This window comes from Jaculus jaculus, chromosome 21, assembly GCF_020740685.1.
Source record: "Jaculus jaculus isolate mJacJac1 chromosome 21, mJacJac1.mat.Y.cur, whole genome shotgun sequence".
Classification (NCBI taxonomy): domain Eukaryota; kingdom Metazoa; phylum Chordata; class Mammalia; order Rodentia; family Dipodidae; genus Jaculus; species Jaculus jaculus.
In genome coordinates, this window is record NC_059122.1 from 1244743 (window position 1) to 1261200 (window position 16458).

General features: G+C 48.5%; 1 protein-coding gene across 1 annotated transcript in view; it reads left to right on the plus strand.

Moving 5' to 3' along the window:
* The window catches only part of Adcy2 (adenylate cyclase 2), a 494315-nt gene extending 480389 nt beyond the window's left edge, over window positions 1–13926 (plus strand). The window contains exons 23-25 of the mRNA XM_045139193.1: window positions 1888–2002; window positions 6538–6662; window positions 13143–13926. Coding sequence (XP_044995128.1) covers window positions 1888–2002; window positions 6538–6662; window positions 13143–13295 — 393 coding nt within the window. The 3' untranslated portion in view covers window positions 13296–13926. The remainder of the gene's footprint in view (window positions 1–1887; window positions 2003–6537; window positions 6663–13142) is intronic.
* Window positions 13927–16458: the final 2532 nt, after the last annotated feature.

The window sequence follows — 16458 nt, forward strand, 5'->3', positions numbered from 1 at the left end:
ACTCCCCTCTTAACCCTTCCTAGCCTCTACTTCTTAGTAACCCTCCATTAGCCTAACTGCGGTCAGTCGACAGCCATCTAGGCATCATTTCTCCTTCTACGTCAGAGACCCGTCTCCTGTGGAGATGCAGAGGAATATAGCACAGGCTCGTCCCTGGGCTAGCTCACTAACTAGCAAGTAAGACCAGACTCAAGAGCTTTGATTTCAGAGCAAAAACAGATACCTGCTGATGCCCAGCAGGCTTGGGATGGAAGGATGAGCAAACTTCTGGAACACATGCTGTTCTCCACATTATTTGGGTGCACCTGACCATCAAATAGCAAAGGACAGAAGAAACATTCAGAGCAGCTGGGCTTTGTGGCACTCATCTTTAATCCCAGCACTCGTGAGGCAGAGGTAGGAGGATCACCATGAGTTCGAGGCCACCCTGAGACTCCATAGTGAATTCCAGGTCAGCCTGGGCTAGAGTGAAACCCTACCTCGAAAAACCAAAAAAAAAAAAAAAAAAAAAAAAAAAAAGATGAGCTTCAAAACTGAACATCTCTCTCAGCCTGCCCACCAACCGTCTCTCTCAAAATTGAAAAAAAAAATAAAAACAAATAGGGCTGGCAAGATGGCTTAGCAGTTAATGCATTTGCCTGCAAAGCCTAAGGACCCTGGTTCAATTCTCCAGGACCCACGTAAGCCAGATGCACAAGGTGGCACATGCATCTGGAGTTTGTTTACAGTGGCTAGAAGCCCTGGTGTGCCCATCCCCTCTCTCCCTATTTATCTCTCTCCCTCTTTCTCTTTCTCTCCCAAATAAATAAATTAATTAAATATTAAAAAAACAAATAAAGGGCTGGAGAGATGGTTCAATGGCTAAGGCACTTGACTGCGAAGCCTGAGGACCCATGTTCGAATCTCTGGGTCCCATGGACCCAGATGCATAGTGATGCAAATGTGCAATTTTACAGCAGCTGAAAGCCCTGGCACATCCATTCTCTCTCTCTCTAAATGTTTTTAATGAACATAAATATAAATATAATGGGTGTTACAAGTTAATGGGAACTATAAACTAGTAACAGGAATGTTAACTGTAAATTAACAGTCAGTATACATAGAAATTCTCACTTGCTGTCCTTGGAAATTTTGGACTTCTGTCCTGCGGCTCCATAATTTTCTCCTCCCCATGAGAGTTATAAAACTCGGCGATGAGTTAAAGCAGAAAGCCTTAGTTTGCAGGAGTTTTCTAGCACATACCACGAGCCAGGTGGCTCACGAGCAGAAGCCCGAAGTCAGGGTGGTGTCAAGGCTAGTTTCTCCCGAGGCCTCCGTGTCCTTGCTCCCTTGTCCCTTTGTGTGTGTCTGCGTCCTAATCTCTTTTTACAAAGACATCCATCCTGTTGGATTGGGGTCCACCCAGTGACCTCTTTAAAACTGTGCAGCAGTTAGCCTCTGAGGCACCGAAGTTAGGATTTCCACATAAGACTTGGGGTGCGGGGGGGCAGTGACTTAGCCCACAATCGTGACTGGACAAGAGGATAAAGAGCATTACCATAACCAGGGGCAGAGGTGCACTGGGTAGAGACGCTGCCACCAGGGAAGTGTGGCCTGAGCCCTGATGGTTGGTCAAGGGAGGCTGCAGCTGGAGGCAAGGAGGTGTCTCCTCTCCCTTCTCTGCCATAGAGCTTCCTTTGTCAGTCACAGCTAGAACAAGGACCAACCACATGGCATTTTCTCCTGGAAGTGCCTGGGACTCTGGAGCCATGCTGGCCAGAGACTTCCATCATGCTGGGGCCTCGGGATGCTTCCCTGACATGAGACAGAGCTCGTCCCAAACGTCATGAGCCACGAGCCCGCCCTCGGGCTGGGAGGCCCTAACCCTGTGTGGACGCTGTCTTCCAGGAGCCAGAGCGGCAGTACATGCACATCGGCACCATGGTGGAGTTTGCGTTTGCACTCGTGGCGAAGCTGGACGCCATTAATAAGCACTCCTTCAACGACTTCAAGCTGCGCGTGGGTGAGTGGTGTGCGCCACGGGGCCGGGCGCCGCGGGGCAGAGGGCCGGGAGCCAGGCGGGAATCTGGGAAGGTCGGAAGGGATCCTTCACAGGTGAGAGGAGCGGGGCTGGCTTGCAGATGGAAGGGCTCAAGGAAGCTGGGACATTTGGGGGCAAAATAGAAAGCAAATGTCTCCTTTGCCTGGACCGTAGATCCACATGGTTCATCAAATGGAGTGCAACGCAGGCTGGATTTCAGTTCCCAGAGCCACCCCCCCATCCCCCGCATCTGTCCCGCAGCCAAGATGTTATCTGCCCAGGATGGAATTGTAGACTTGCTATAAGTTATTACATGAAAGCTACCCTGTTGTTTTATAAACCTTACCAATGATCCGCCACTGGCTAACATTCATCCAGAGTTCAAAACTAAAAAGATGTAATTTAACAGTGCACTTTCCGTGCAAGATTGGGCACGCCAGCAATGTCCCATCACATAGCCGTGACCTCACAGTGCCCAGCACTTCCTACATAAGACCATTATGACCGGGGATGGTGGTGCATGCCCTTAATCCCAGCACTTGGGAGGCAGTGGTAGGAGGATCTCCATGAGTTCGAGGCCACCCTGAGGGTACATAGTGAATTCCAGGTCAGTTGGGACTAGAGTGAAACACTACTTCAAAAAAAAAAAAAAAAAGTCCATTATAATAGGAGGAAAAGATGATGACATCAAAATAAAAGAGACTGATTGAGAGGGGGAGGGGATATGATGGAGAGTGGAGTTTCAAAGGGGCAAGTGAGGGGGAGGGACTTGCCACAGTTTATTGCCTATAATTATGGAAGTTATCAATAATAAAAAATTAAAATGCTAGTGATAAAAGCAATGTCCCATCATGGAAGAGGGAGAAACATATGAGGTCTCGACCCTCCCTGAGAATTCATGCACAGATAATTGCTGTTGGGAAGAGATAGTTTCCCTCAGTTGCACAGCTGCTGGAAAGGTGCCCATCTTCCTGCATGCGACCCTCGCCCATGCCTCTGTAAAAGCCCTGATGTAACTCACTGGGTCTTAAGTAGAAGACATGAAAGTATTAGGCGGACTACTTAGAACGAGGAGGTGGATCATCAGGAGTGGAGTGGGAGGGGAATAAGAGAGGAATGGGGTGAATATGATCAAAATACATTATGCATTTGTGTGCGTATAAAAAATGTAACAAGGGCTGGAGAGACGGCTTAGCGGTTAAGCGCTTACCTGTGACCCAGGTTCGACTCCCCAGGACCCACGTAAGCTCAAGGTGGCACATGCATCTGGAGTTCATTTGCAGTAGCTGAAGGCCCTGGCACACCCATTCTCTCTCTCTCTCTGTCTTTCTCTCAAACAAATAAAATAAAATAGACTGTGGTGAAGTGAGTTCCAACTGGCAAGTCAGATAGACTTAGGCAAAGCACTTACTAACTTTCCACATCGTTACAAGCATCAAATGACCTCTCTCAGTGGCGTTGTGGAGTGCCTGCTTTATCCTGGTTATTGGACAACTAATAAAATCTTCCACTCAGCCTACACGTTGGCCCTGTAGACTGCTAACGGAATCTACCTTTATGTTTCACTTGCCCTTGAAACTCCTTTGCCCAAGAAACCCTCCGCTGCCCCCGATTGGCAGCTTCCCTGCTCCTCCCCAGCACACAATGCCATCAAGATGATAATGCTCCTGCCAATAATAGTTTCTTCACCCTTGCCCTGTCCTGCATGCCAAGCTGCAGAACCAGCTGGTCAATCAGAACCACAGAATAAGTGCACCCAAGCACCCGTGGACCTGCTTGCCAGTGAAAACCAGCTAAAGACCCACTTCGATCCCGGAGCAGCTGCCCACGCAGGAGTCTGCAGCAGCGGGAGAAAAGACAGTGGATCGGAGCCCAGAATCACAGGCCCACATTTGGAGCTGTGTGTGTTCTGACCCCTGTCACAGAGCTGAAATAAGTTACTTGGGCTGCCTAGAGTAGAAGGGAGTTTTGCTGAGCACACCACAGAAATAGAGGGGACTGTATTTCTCACCTTTTTAGCACCTGTAACATGCTGTGATTCCATGTTGGGACTGTTTTTGAGCCTACGTCCACATTGCAGAGAGGAAACTTGGCCTAAAATGTCCCACTAAGATCTGTAGTCAGAAACTAAATTTCTCAGAAACAGTCAGTATGTTTGAATATCCAGTAGAAAACATAGGAGATGAGGGGCTAACATTGGAATTGTGTTCTCACAACAAAGAATCAACCTGCACTTTGAATTTTTTTGTCTATTTTTATTTATTTATTTATTTGAGAGTGACACAGAGAGAGAGAGAGAAAGAGGCAGATAGATAGAGGGTGGGCGCGCCAGGGCTTCCAGCCACTGCAAATGAATTCCAGATGCGTGCGCCACCTTGTGCAACTGGCTAACATGGGTCCTGGGGAATCGAGCCTCGAACCAGGGTCCTTAGGCTTCACAGGCAAGTGCCTAACCGCTAAGCCATCTCTCCAGTCCCACCCTACACTTTGAAGTGGACTCCCCTCAGTTGCAGACACTCATCTGTCTTCTGAAGTTTTAGCCCATGACAGTAAATCGCTCCTGGTCAGTACCCACCTGGACCCCAAACCCGCAATGGCCAGGGTCCGCAAGGGCAGCTGCGAGTACAGGGCCGAGAGTCAGAGGGGTCTCTTCATTGGTGACGGCACTGCAGAGCATTTTGATTCCAAGAACTCCATCAAGCCTCAAGACCTGGGCCGCCAGGGTCTGACAGAGGCAACTTCAGGTGTTTTGCCACAACCTCTTTGCTTAGTTTTGAAAAATCAGCTAATGAGGAGGCTCCCACTCAGTGGGATGACTTTCCCCACTCTGACCGGAGAGCCCAGCATCAAGGGTACCAGAGCCCAGGCTGGCTGGAGGGTCGCCATGACAGAGGATGGCCAGCCAAGTTTCCTTTATGGCAAGGCTGAGGGCCCGGGGTCCTTCTGTCCTTGCTTCTGTTTGTGTTTTCCAACATGCACATTGTTAAGTTAGTCATTTCCTCTCATGAAAAACAAAATCCCCACATTTGAATCCAATCGCTCTTTTTATGACACATACTAGATGTTTTATTTTTATTTGTTTTCTATATATTTTATTTATTTGTTTGAGAGAGAAAGGGGCAGAGAGTGAGAGAGAGAGAGAATGGGTGCACCAGGGCCTTCAGCCACTGCAAACAAATTCCAGATGCGTGTACCCCCTTGTGCATCTGGCTAACTTGGGTCCTGGGGAATCGAGCCTCGAACCGGGATCCTTAGGCTTCACAGGCAAGTGCTTAACCGCTAAGCCATCTATTTATTTATTTACTTGAGAGAGAGAAAGAGGGAGAGAGAGAACAGGCACGCCAGGGCCTCCAGCCACTGCCAACGAACTCCAGACGCGGGCGCCCCCTGGTGCATCTGGTTTACGTGGGTCCTGGAGAGTCGAACCGGGATCCTTTGGCTTTGCAGGCAGACTCCTTAACCGCTAAGCCATCTCTCCAGCCCAGATGTTTATTTTTAAGATGGGCCTGGGCAGACTAAGTGCACACGCAGTGCAGATGAAGGGACAGTCAGTGTGGCGATGGGATCCACCAGTGTGTTCCATTTATGAACCCCCTCCCCAGTGGGAATGTTCCTAAAAGCAACGTGCAACCTGTAGGTACGTAAAATCCAAGCGAACAGGAAGCTGGTGACGGGGCTAAAGGAAAAGAGTTGATAGGGAGCCCCAGAGGCCACCTTGCTACAGTTGAGGGGGTCAGAGTCCACGTGTGGCTTTGAGTGGCACCCCATGCCCTGCCTGCACGACAATGCCTCTCTCTGCCTCCTCTCCTAGAAAGCTGTCATAACACAGCATGCGCCAGCTCACAGGACTTCATGACAGAGAGAAGAGTGGATATATATGAAGCGGGAAGAAAGATAATGGGGCAGCAGCTGTGTGGTCTCCCCTGGGCTGGTCATGTTGACAAAACACTGGAATGAACCCAACAATGTAGCAGTGGGAAGATGAGCCATATGGCACTCTGGATGCATCAACCATGTTTGACATCTAAAATGTATTTCTGGGGCTGGAGAGATGGCTTAGTGGTTAAGGCATTTGCCTGCAAAGCCAAAGGATCCTGGTTCGTTTCTCCAGGACCCACGTTAGCCAGATGCACAAGGGGATGCCCGTGTCTGGAGTTTGTTTGCAGTGGCTAGATTATTATATTTGCCATGTAAAGGCGTGGTGGCACACGACTTTAATCCCAGCACTTGGGAGGCATTGGTAGGAGGATCGCCGTGAGTTCAAGGCCACCCTGAGACTACATAGTGAATTCCAGTTCAGGCTGGACTAGAGTGAGAGCCTACCTCAAACAAAGGGGAGGGGGACAAATTTAAGCACTGTAGCATTTGGAGATGTTAAAGATGAGAGGATGATGTGCCTTGCTTTTAGAGATTCATGGCTTGGGTTAGTGTTTAATACTCATGACTTAAACCTTTCCTATGTAAGAAAGAAACCGCGTCACCTAGAGCGTCGCTAACCCAACCGTGCCGTTTTGCAGGTATCAACCATGGGCCTGTAATAGCTGGCGTCATTGGCGCTCAGAAGCCACAGTATGACATATGGGGCAACACTGTCAACGTGGCCAGCAGGATGGACAGCACTGGCGTCCTGGACAAGATACAGGTAACTTGGTTCGTTCAGCCATCCTTGGTCAGGTCTGACCTTTTGGGAATCATCAATAAGTATAATAATAGCGATAATAGTATATTGAAACAAAACTTTAAAAAAAATACCTTGGGATTTACTTAAATGATCTTTGTGGAGAAATGTCAGTTTCGGTATTAACTATTAAAACTAATGCCGACCAGATTCTAGCAACATAAAGGCTATGGCCCTGTGGAGACAAACCCTCTGATCCAGCAGTGACCTACATTGGCGGTGTGACAGCCTAAAGCCTGAAATAGAGCTAGAACCCTCCTCTCCCCTCAAAAAAAAAGGATTTTGCAAGGGAGAGAGATCTGCAGCCTTAAGCCTAGGCAACCCTGCCTACCGGGGAAGAGGGAGGTATGGAATTGGAGGAAACATGGGAAGGGAAGCCTGGGAAAGGATGAGAGAGGTGGAAATAAGACTGACAGAAAATAGCAGCACGAAATCAGCCCTGTGTGGGATATTTTTAAATTTTAATTTATTTATTTGAGAGCGACAGAGAGAGAGAGAGAAAGAATGGGCACGCCAGGGTCTCCAGCCACTGCAAACAAACTCTGGATGCATGCGCCCCCTTATGCATCTGGCTAACATGGGTCCTGGGGAATTGAGCCTCGAGCCAGGGTCATTAGGCTTCGCAGGCAAGTGCTTAACCGCTAAACCATCTCTCCAGCCCCTGTGTGGGATTTTTGATAGCAAGAAATGAACTGACTGCTCTGGAATCCACCCAAGGGAGGGAACACAACATCTGCCAAATTAAAGCAACAACTGGAGGGAAATAATCATTTCATGCGAATATCCCCATATCTAGTTAAGTCGGTTTCAACCATGGTTCAAGTAACTTTAATTATAAAACCACTAATCATTTTCTAGAAAATCGTAAGATTGCTGAAAAAGATAGTAGGCATGAATTCTGTTATAGGAAATATGCTGAAATTATCCCCGTTCTTTAGCAGATAGAGGGCGGAAGAGAACAGAATCAAGAGAAAGTGCGGGGAAGATGGGAGGCCACTTGGAGAGCAGTTCTGTCTTGCAGGATCTCACCATTTTCGAACATACTCGATTTCTAGATCTGTTCACATACTAATCCTCACACCCCAACTGGAGCAGGCCCGTGGGCTCGTGTACACCGGAGCTCGTGTAATCAAGCTGTGTGACTACAAGTGTGGTCATACCATAGCAAAGGACTTCCTGTGGTCCATGGGGAGAAGGCGCTCAGGAGGTGGGCACAGGGATCACACGTGGAGATGACCTTTTCAGGATATACAGCAGAAGGCCAGCTAGTCCCGGGGTTTGCTCAAGCACTCCTGAGGAACATGGGAGATGCCCACAGAGTGAGTGTGGGGGCAGAGAGCAGGTCCAAAGAAGGGTGGTGTGCAGTCGTCTAGGTGACGTCAGGAGATGGGCTCTGTGTGGGGGTGACTAGAAGGCGGTTAACAGATGGAGGAGAAACAGCCCTGGGCTGTTGAGAAGGAAGCTGCAATGGTGCTACGTCTGCAGGAGAGGAATCAGAAGTTCTTTCCAGTATTTGAAAGAAAGGAGAGCCCAGCCCAAAGTAGAATAACAGCCAACGAAGGAAATTGTGGCACTGAATTTATAGCCTACATCCTTCTATACTTTTCAGTAGTATATGTAGAATGATAAACATGTAAGTTTAAATAGACAGCAAAAGTAATGTTTTCCGCTGATTTGGAAATGTTGCTTAAATTGGCCCTAAAGATTCTTTTTTTTTTTTTTTTGTTTTTTGGTAGGGTCCCACTCTAGCTCAGGCTGACCTGCAATTCACTCTGTAGTCTCAGGGTGGCCTTGAACTCACAGTGATCCTCCTAACCTCCGCCTCCCGAGTGCTGGGATTAAAGGCGTGCGCCACCACACCCGGCTCTCTAAAGATTCTTATTTATCCCCATCCTCCATCCCACAGCCTAATATATTTAATGTTTTTGTCATTAACTACAATAGAATTAGATTAAATACCACCACTTTATTTATTTGAGAGAGAGAAAGAAATAGGTACAGAGAGAGAGTGAGAGTAGGCGCACCAGGGCTTCCAGCCTCTGCAAATGAACTCCAAATGCGTGCACTCCCTTGGGAGTCTGCTTTATGTGGGTCCTGGGGAGTCGAACCTGCATCCTTTGGCTTTGCAGGCAAGTGCCTTAACTTCTAAGCCATCTCTCCAGCCCTACTTTTTTTTCTAAATTGAGGAAGCTTTCTGAAGGTGCCACCACAATATGTTGCACCAAGATATTCTATGTCCCCCGTGGAGGGACCAACCCATCCAGTAACACAGGAGGTATTGTCAAGAGTCTGGGACACCTAGACTTATGGTCTTTATTTTTCTTCATAACTATAGTTTCAGTACCAGAAATTAGTGAATAACAATCTGCCTTCAAGTGAATGCACACATCAGTGAGCTGATCACCAGTCACAAGAACACACACACCTGCTCAGCAGTGGAGCCTGACCAGGGACTAACTCCCCATCTGTGAAGGAAGTGTGTGTGTGTATGTGTGTGTGTGTGTGTGTGTCTTTGCTCAACTTTCTCTTTGCCTCATCTGCAAAAGGCAGTGGCTTAGAGCTGGAGGGATGGCTGTGCGGTTAAGGCACTTGCCTGCAAAGCCAAAGGACCCAGGTTCAATTCCCCAGAACCCACATTAGGAGGCACAGGCATCTGGAGTTCCTTTGCAGTGACACGTCCATTCTCTCCCTCTCCTTCTCCCTCACCCTCTCCCTCCTCTCCCTCCCTCCCTCCCTCCATCTCTCTCCCTCTCTGTCAAATAAATAAATAATTTTTAAAGGCAGTTTAACATCTCCTTATAGATTCATATCACTGAAAAATGAGTTTGTGCTCTGTGGCAAAGTTTATGAACATCACTGCATGCATAAGGAGAGAGAGCGTGCACATGGGTACCATAGAGCCTCTTGGTACTGCCAAACAACTCTGGATGCATGCACCACTTTGTGCATCTGGCTTTGCGTGGGGACTGGGGAACGGAGCCCCAGACCAGCAGGCTTCACAAGAAAGTGCCTTTAGCTGCTGAGCCATGTCTCCAGCCCTCTTTGGACGTCATGATGATTTTCCCTGTGCTCTGTGCCTCAGCTTGGCTAAGGCTCCTAAGTGACCTCGCCTCCTAAAATCACGATAGATGTATGCGGTGGTAGAGCTTGCCTTGCAATTGGGATTAACACTCAAAACAAGAGGACTGCAAGGATCCCTGCAGGAGTCAGGGTCCTGTTTTCTCTTAGAGACCTCCTAACACCATGTGATGCAGACCATATCAACCACTGGAAGCATCGCCACACTGTGACTGAGGCGGAGCTAGGAGAGAGCTCGGCCTGTGGAGAGTGGAGGGTGCTGGCAGGCTGGGACCTGAAATGACTCTCAGTGACACGCACCATCGGGCAGCGCTCCTTCAGAGGGCGTAGTTCACTCTGGCTCCAGTGGTCTCTTCTTTTCATTCATGTCCAAAATTCCCATAGTAAGAGGTCAGGAAAAATATTGCTTAAAAAAGAATCTCTCAGCCACTCACCATGGAGCCCAAGGAAACTGGCTCCTTGCTGTTAGGGTGGTCTCCTGCACCCCTGCACTGTCCCCAGACAATGTCCACACCAAAACACGAAGTGTTTTAAACACTGCTGTGCCATCCATAGCTGCCCAGCCATGCCACAGCTGCCTGGCACAGGAATGTCATCAACATACTGGAAATATGTGGGTTTCCCCTTGATGCCCTGGTGGCAGCCGTGCCTAGAATCTTCTCTGAGGGTTATGTTTTTGTTCATTTTTATTTATTTATTTATTTATTTATTTATTTATTTATTTATTTGACAGCGACAGACAGAAAGAGGCAGATAAAGAGAAAGAGAGAAAATGGGCACACCAGGGCCTCCAGCCACTGCAAACAAACTCCAGACCCGAGTGTTCCCTTGTGCATCTGGCTAACGTGGGTCCTGGGGAATTGAGCCTTGAATTGGAGTCCTTAGGCTTCACAGGCAAGCGTTTAACTGCTAAGTCATCTCTCCAGCCCAAAGGTTATGGTTTTGTTTTTTTTTCCTTTTGTTTTGTTTTGGGTTGGCTTGGTTTGGTTTGGTTTTTGCTTTCCAGGTAGGGCCTCGCTGTAGCTCAGGCTGACCTGGGATTCACTATGTAGTCCCAGCTGACCTTGAACTCACAGCGATTCTCCTGCAGCCACCTCCCACGTGTTGGCATTAAAGGCGTGTGCCACCATGCCTGGCTGTTCTCTGGTTATGCTGCAGGAGATTGTTCCTCCGTGTGTTTCCCACATGGTTCCAAAAGCAGCATTTCTAGGGCTTTCTTAAAACAACACCATCACCACCCAAGACTCCTCTTTCCACCTCAGCACCTGTGCCCCTCTCGTCTCTGCTGGGCAGAATGACACTCACAGGAGGCCCTCTGACTCCCAAGCAGAAGACCAGGTGGCAGCTGGGCTGTGACTGCAGCTGTGGTCCCCCACAAGGGTGTGGCCGGCTCCACCCAAGACCGTGCAAGACTGAGCAAAGTTGTGCAACTTTTGCTCCAAGAAGAAAGCCATTCCACAGGGAAAGCCCTACTGCCTCTGACCGTGGGCCCAGGATAGGTATGCACCACGGGTTCGTGGCCTTAGCATCCAGCGGGGTGCAAAGAAGGGCTCCCTTGGTTAGTGTCCCCTGTTCATGCAGTGAAGCCAGGGAACCTTCAAAGCTGAGTGTCATCTTGCGGGTGCTAACACAGTTACAAAATCTCTTAGGCCCTTTCTGCATGCACTATGCCTGAGCGATGTAGTGACTGCAGGACCTGGTTCTGCTTCTCCTGGTGTCCTGGTGTCTTCTCCCATCAATGCTAAAAGCCTGGTAGAGCCGGGTGTGGCGGCGCACGCCTTTAATCCCAGCACTCGGGAGGCAGAGGTAGGAGGATCGCCGTGAGTTCGAGGCCACCCTGAGACTACATAGTGAATTCCAGTTCAGCCGGGGCTAGAGTGAGACCCTACCGCTTAAAACAAAACAAGCCTGTTAATTAGTAATCTGTGAAATGACATTAATGACAATTTGTATATTGCAGCCTAAATTGTAGAAGTCTCTTTTCTACATGAATTCGTAATTTCACATGATTAAAATCTTAGTCTAGATCTAGGTTTAATTTTTTTCAAAGTTCTGACTCACATGTTATTTGTATTGCTATGTTTTCTTAATTTTTAAAAATGTTGATACTTTAATACATAATCCCACTGCCTCCAGTTGCTGCCCTCCACCCCACTGAAGCCATTTCATCCCCACCCACTTTCATCCGTTGTCTTTTGTTTTGTTTTGCTGTTTTGTTTGACCCACTAAGTGAAATTAGGGTCTCTTGCATGATCATGGGTGCTGCGGTCAGCGCCTCTGTCCCTAGTGGCATGCTCCCCCCCCATGGCAGGGATCTGTCTGTTGGGGGATTAATTTTAACAAAACACCTGGGTCTGTGGAGGCATACATTCAAACTATCACATTCAAACCATCATGGGTAATATTTTTAAATTTTTAATATTTTTAAAATAAATATTTTTAAAAAGTGTTCAACATCTCTAGCCGTCAGGAAAATGCCAACTTGAACTACTTTGAAGTCCATCTTACTCAGCTCAGAATGGCTGTCATCCAAAAAGAAAAAAGTGATCGGGATGGGGGGGTGATGGCTCAGCGATCAAAGGTGCTTGCACACAAAGCTGCCAGCCGAGGCTCAGTTCCCCAGCACCACATAAAACCAGATGCACAGAGCATCACATGCATCTCAGGTTGTTTGCAGTGGCAAGAGGCCCTGCCATGCCGTTCCTCTCTCTGCCTCTGTCTTTTATTTCACTATTATTACAAATAAATAAAAACACTGAAAAAAAAAATCCCAGCACTTGGGAGGCAGAGGTAGGAGGATCACCATGAGTTCAAGGCCACCCTGAAACTACAGACGGAATTCCAGGTCAGCCTGCGCTAGAGTGAGACCCTACCTTGAAAACCAGAAACAAAAACAAAACAAAAAATCAGTTGACGCTGGGCATGGTGGCGCATGCCTTTAATCCCAGCATTCAGGAGGCAGAGGTAGGAGGAGTGGATCGCCGTGGAGGGTATGGGGTTAAGAATGGAAGAAAGGGGTTTCATTCTTTTCTCGGCTGAGTAACCTAGGATTCATCCAGAGTTTCATCATGGTGTCTACAGTGGTGGCATCATAGTGTTCTAGCTTAATCCTGGAGATGAAGTGAAGTTTCAGGCTATTTCCAGTTATTTTCCCACATTTCAGCACTAAATTAAGCATTACTATAAAAAAAAAAAGTGGGGCGTGGTGGCACACACCTTTAATCCCAGCACTGGGGAGGCAGAGGTTGGAGGATCGCCGTGAGTTCGAGGCCACCCTGAGACCACAGAGTGAGTTTGAGGCCCCCCCTGGGAGGTATGGCAGCCGAGCCGGGGGCTCAGCGTGTCGTGTGTTCATGTGGTGTGCAGGTCACCGAGGAGACCAGCCTCGTGCTGCAGACGCTGGGGTACACGTGCACGTGTCGGGGAATCATCAATGTGAAAGGCAAGGGGGACCTGAAGACCTACTTTGTCAACACGGAGATGTCGCGGTCCCTGTCCCAGAGCAACGTGGCGTCCTGAAGCGTCGCTCGCTTCCCGGGAGGTACCGCACCCTTGCTGTTTGTCCCTTGCCTTCATGTGCGTGCCCCGTCCCCTCCGCTGGACCTTGCTCACGAGCCCCCTGACCCGGTGGCATCGTTGGGTGTCTGCGTGTGCCCGGGTCGCCCTCCACTCGCACTCTGCTTCGTCAGGCAAAAGGAGAGAGGAGCGTGCCGGAGAGCGAAGGCATTTCAGGAACTGGCAAAGAGGAGAAAAGTTAAGCAAACACAAAATTCTAAGGCAATAAAACTAGGGGGGGGGTGTATATTACCTTCGGGTGCATGTTCTTTTCTGGAAAACGTGGTCGCTCGCAACTGCTTCCACGCGTCGGCTATTCAAACACAGTATTTGTGAAGACGTTGATTTTGTTGCCACCCATGGAGTTTCTGCTTACCCACCTCCATGTCTTGTGGCCAGCGGCCATCCTTAGGGCTCAGCTGGACCCCGAGGCTTGTGTCGCCTTGCTGTGCCATGTCTCGTGGCAGCGTGCGTTGCCATCCCACGCCAGAGCTAGCTCTCACAGCCTAGGGCCAGTTTTGTACCCAACTCGTCTCTTGTTTCGAGTCCATCTGTCTTTTGTAAGGTTAATTCATTAAAAATTTTCTGTACTTTGGTTTATGGTGCCCTGCATTTTCTTTTCTTCTTTCTCCTGTTGTTGCAATCAGGTTTGCATTGCTGGTAGAAATCACCTAATCAAGAGGAGCTTGTGAGAAAAAAAATAAAAAAGAGGTTTATTTTGGCTTATAGGCTTGAGGGGGAAGCTGCACATGGCAGGGAAAATGATGGCATGAGCAGAGGGTGGACATCACCCCTGGCCAACATCAGATGGACAACAGCGACAGAAGAGTGTGCCAAACACTGGCAAGGGGACACTGGCTATAACACCCATAAGCCCACCCCCAACAATACACTCCATCCAGGAGACATCAATTCCCAAATCTCCATCAATTGGGAACCTAGCATTCAGAACACTTAAGTTTATGGGCACACCAGAATCAAACCACCATACCTGTGGTTTGCTCCAAAGTGGCACTTTGGTTTTTTTTTTTGTTTTGTTTTTGTTTTTGAGTAGTTGTTTCAGAAACAGCTCAGAAGCTAGTACCAAGATAGCCTTGAGGGCTGTAAAGATGGCTTAGCAGTAAAGCGCTTGCCTAGGAAGCCTAAGGACCCTGGTTCGAGGCTCAATTCCCCAGGACCCACGTTAGCCAGATGCGCAAGGGGCACATGCGTCTGGAGTTCTTTTGCAATGGCTGGAGGCCCTGGCGCAACCATTCTCCCTCCCTCTCTCTCTGCCTCTTTCTCTCTGTCTGTCACTTTCAAATAAATAAGTAAAAATAAACAAAAATATTTTTTTGTATTTATTTGAGAGCGACAGACACAGAAAGACAGAGAGAGAGAGAATATGGGCGTATCAGGGCTTCCAGCCTCTGCAAACGAACTCCATACGCGTGCGCCCCCTTGTGCATCTGGCTAACGTGGGACCTGGGGAACCGAGCCTCGAACCAGGGTCCTTAGGCTTCACAGGCAAGTGCTTAACCGCTAAGCCATCTCCCCAGCCCAAAAATAATTTTTTTTTAAAGTACGCTTGAATTACTGGGATGGAGAGAGTCTGTGGTGCTGATAATTAACGGCAGAACTGCTAGAGGGAAGGCATCTGTGCTCAGTGCATCTAAAAGACTTGTTTTAATTTTACCATCTTTGGGGAATATTTTTTAGGGGAAAACAAACATTTTAACAGTAAAAGTTCTGTATGAACTACAGAATCCCCTCTGCCTACGGGGCTTTTGTCTGTCATAATGCTTTGCTGTGGCTTGAAGACTCAACCAGCCTACGCATTAGCAGGGGCCAGCTGTGCAAACCACACATCACCAGCACGGGCTGAGGGCTCTCTGCTCTGTCTGAGGAGGCTTAAGTGGACCCTGAACCCAGGCCGATGCAGCCGTCAAGACAGAAGACCTGGGAAATTGTGTTCTTGTAAAGTCTAGCTCTAATGGTTTATTTGATCCCCCCCCCAGCCCCACTGCCCCCATTAGCATAAGAAAGAACACTTTTCTAAATGGTGAAAAATAGAGCAACTGTGCCTAGCAAATGCTTAAAGGCAAAACAACAAACAGACTGAGCAAATTTGCTTTCTTTTTTTAGTTCGGGGGAGGCATGTGTAGGAGGCAGAGGACCCAGAAGGGCTACCGGGAGGCACGCATCAGTGGGAACTCGGAGAGGAAGCCCAAGTCTGCATTCCGACTCTTGGCTCTGATTTGGACTGGCTGGGTGCCTTGGAACATGTCACTTAATTCCTCTTCGGTGTGTTTTCCTCCTTGAAAGCCCCAGGATCTGGTTGTGATTAAATGAGCTAATGACTGTGAGAGAACTTGGCAGGTCGTCAGTGAGCTCTTGCTAGCTGATGTGCCAAGACTTCCTTCATAACTGCCCTTCATTACCCAAGTGTGAATGTAGCAAGGCTTCTGCAATTTCCTGCTTCAGTCAGGCCTTTTGATCCTAAAATCACAAGTACTTGGCTTTTGCATATGCAAATCTCCAAATGGTAAAGAAGAGGAAGTGCCAGTAGGGCACTCCTCCTCCCCTAACTGAAACCTGGGTCATGTGGGGTTCCCTGAATCCAACCCGGACTCATTTTTCATTTGCAAGGCCAGCTAACAGAAGAGCCTCCTGGTGTAAGATTCCCGGGGGAGGGGGAACCTTCCGTGGTGGGAGACCCACGCCCAAGAACCAAGACTGAGCCACTGGATGCAAAGGCAAGAGGCAGCTTTATTGTTCGCACAGGCGCCTGCGGGCACTCCAGTCCTTCGAGAGGCTGAGCGCGCCGGGCAAGGGGAAGGGTCTCTTTTTATAGAGTTAGGGAGAGCAGAAGCAGGTTTACAGAAGCAGAAGCATGATTTCAGTCCCAGCACTGGTTACTGGTTACTTATTAATAGACTTGGAGTCGGTGGGGATCCCTTTTTTTTTTTTTCTTCTCGGAAACATCCTGACAGGGTTATCTATAGTACATTAGGCGGGGCTAATGGTCAAGCTATGGTCACAAGGCTGTTTGCCTGTCTGCATCTGGGGGTCACAAGGCTGTTTGCCTGTCTGCATCTGGGGGCTGTTTTTGGCTCCTGGTATTTTTCCATGGGTTTTACACTGGATC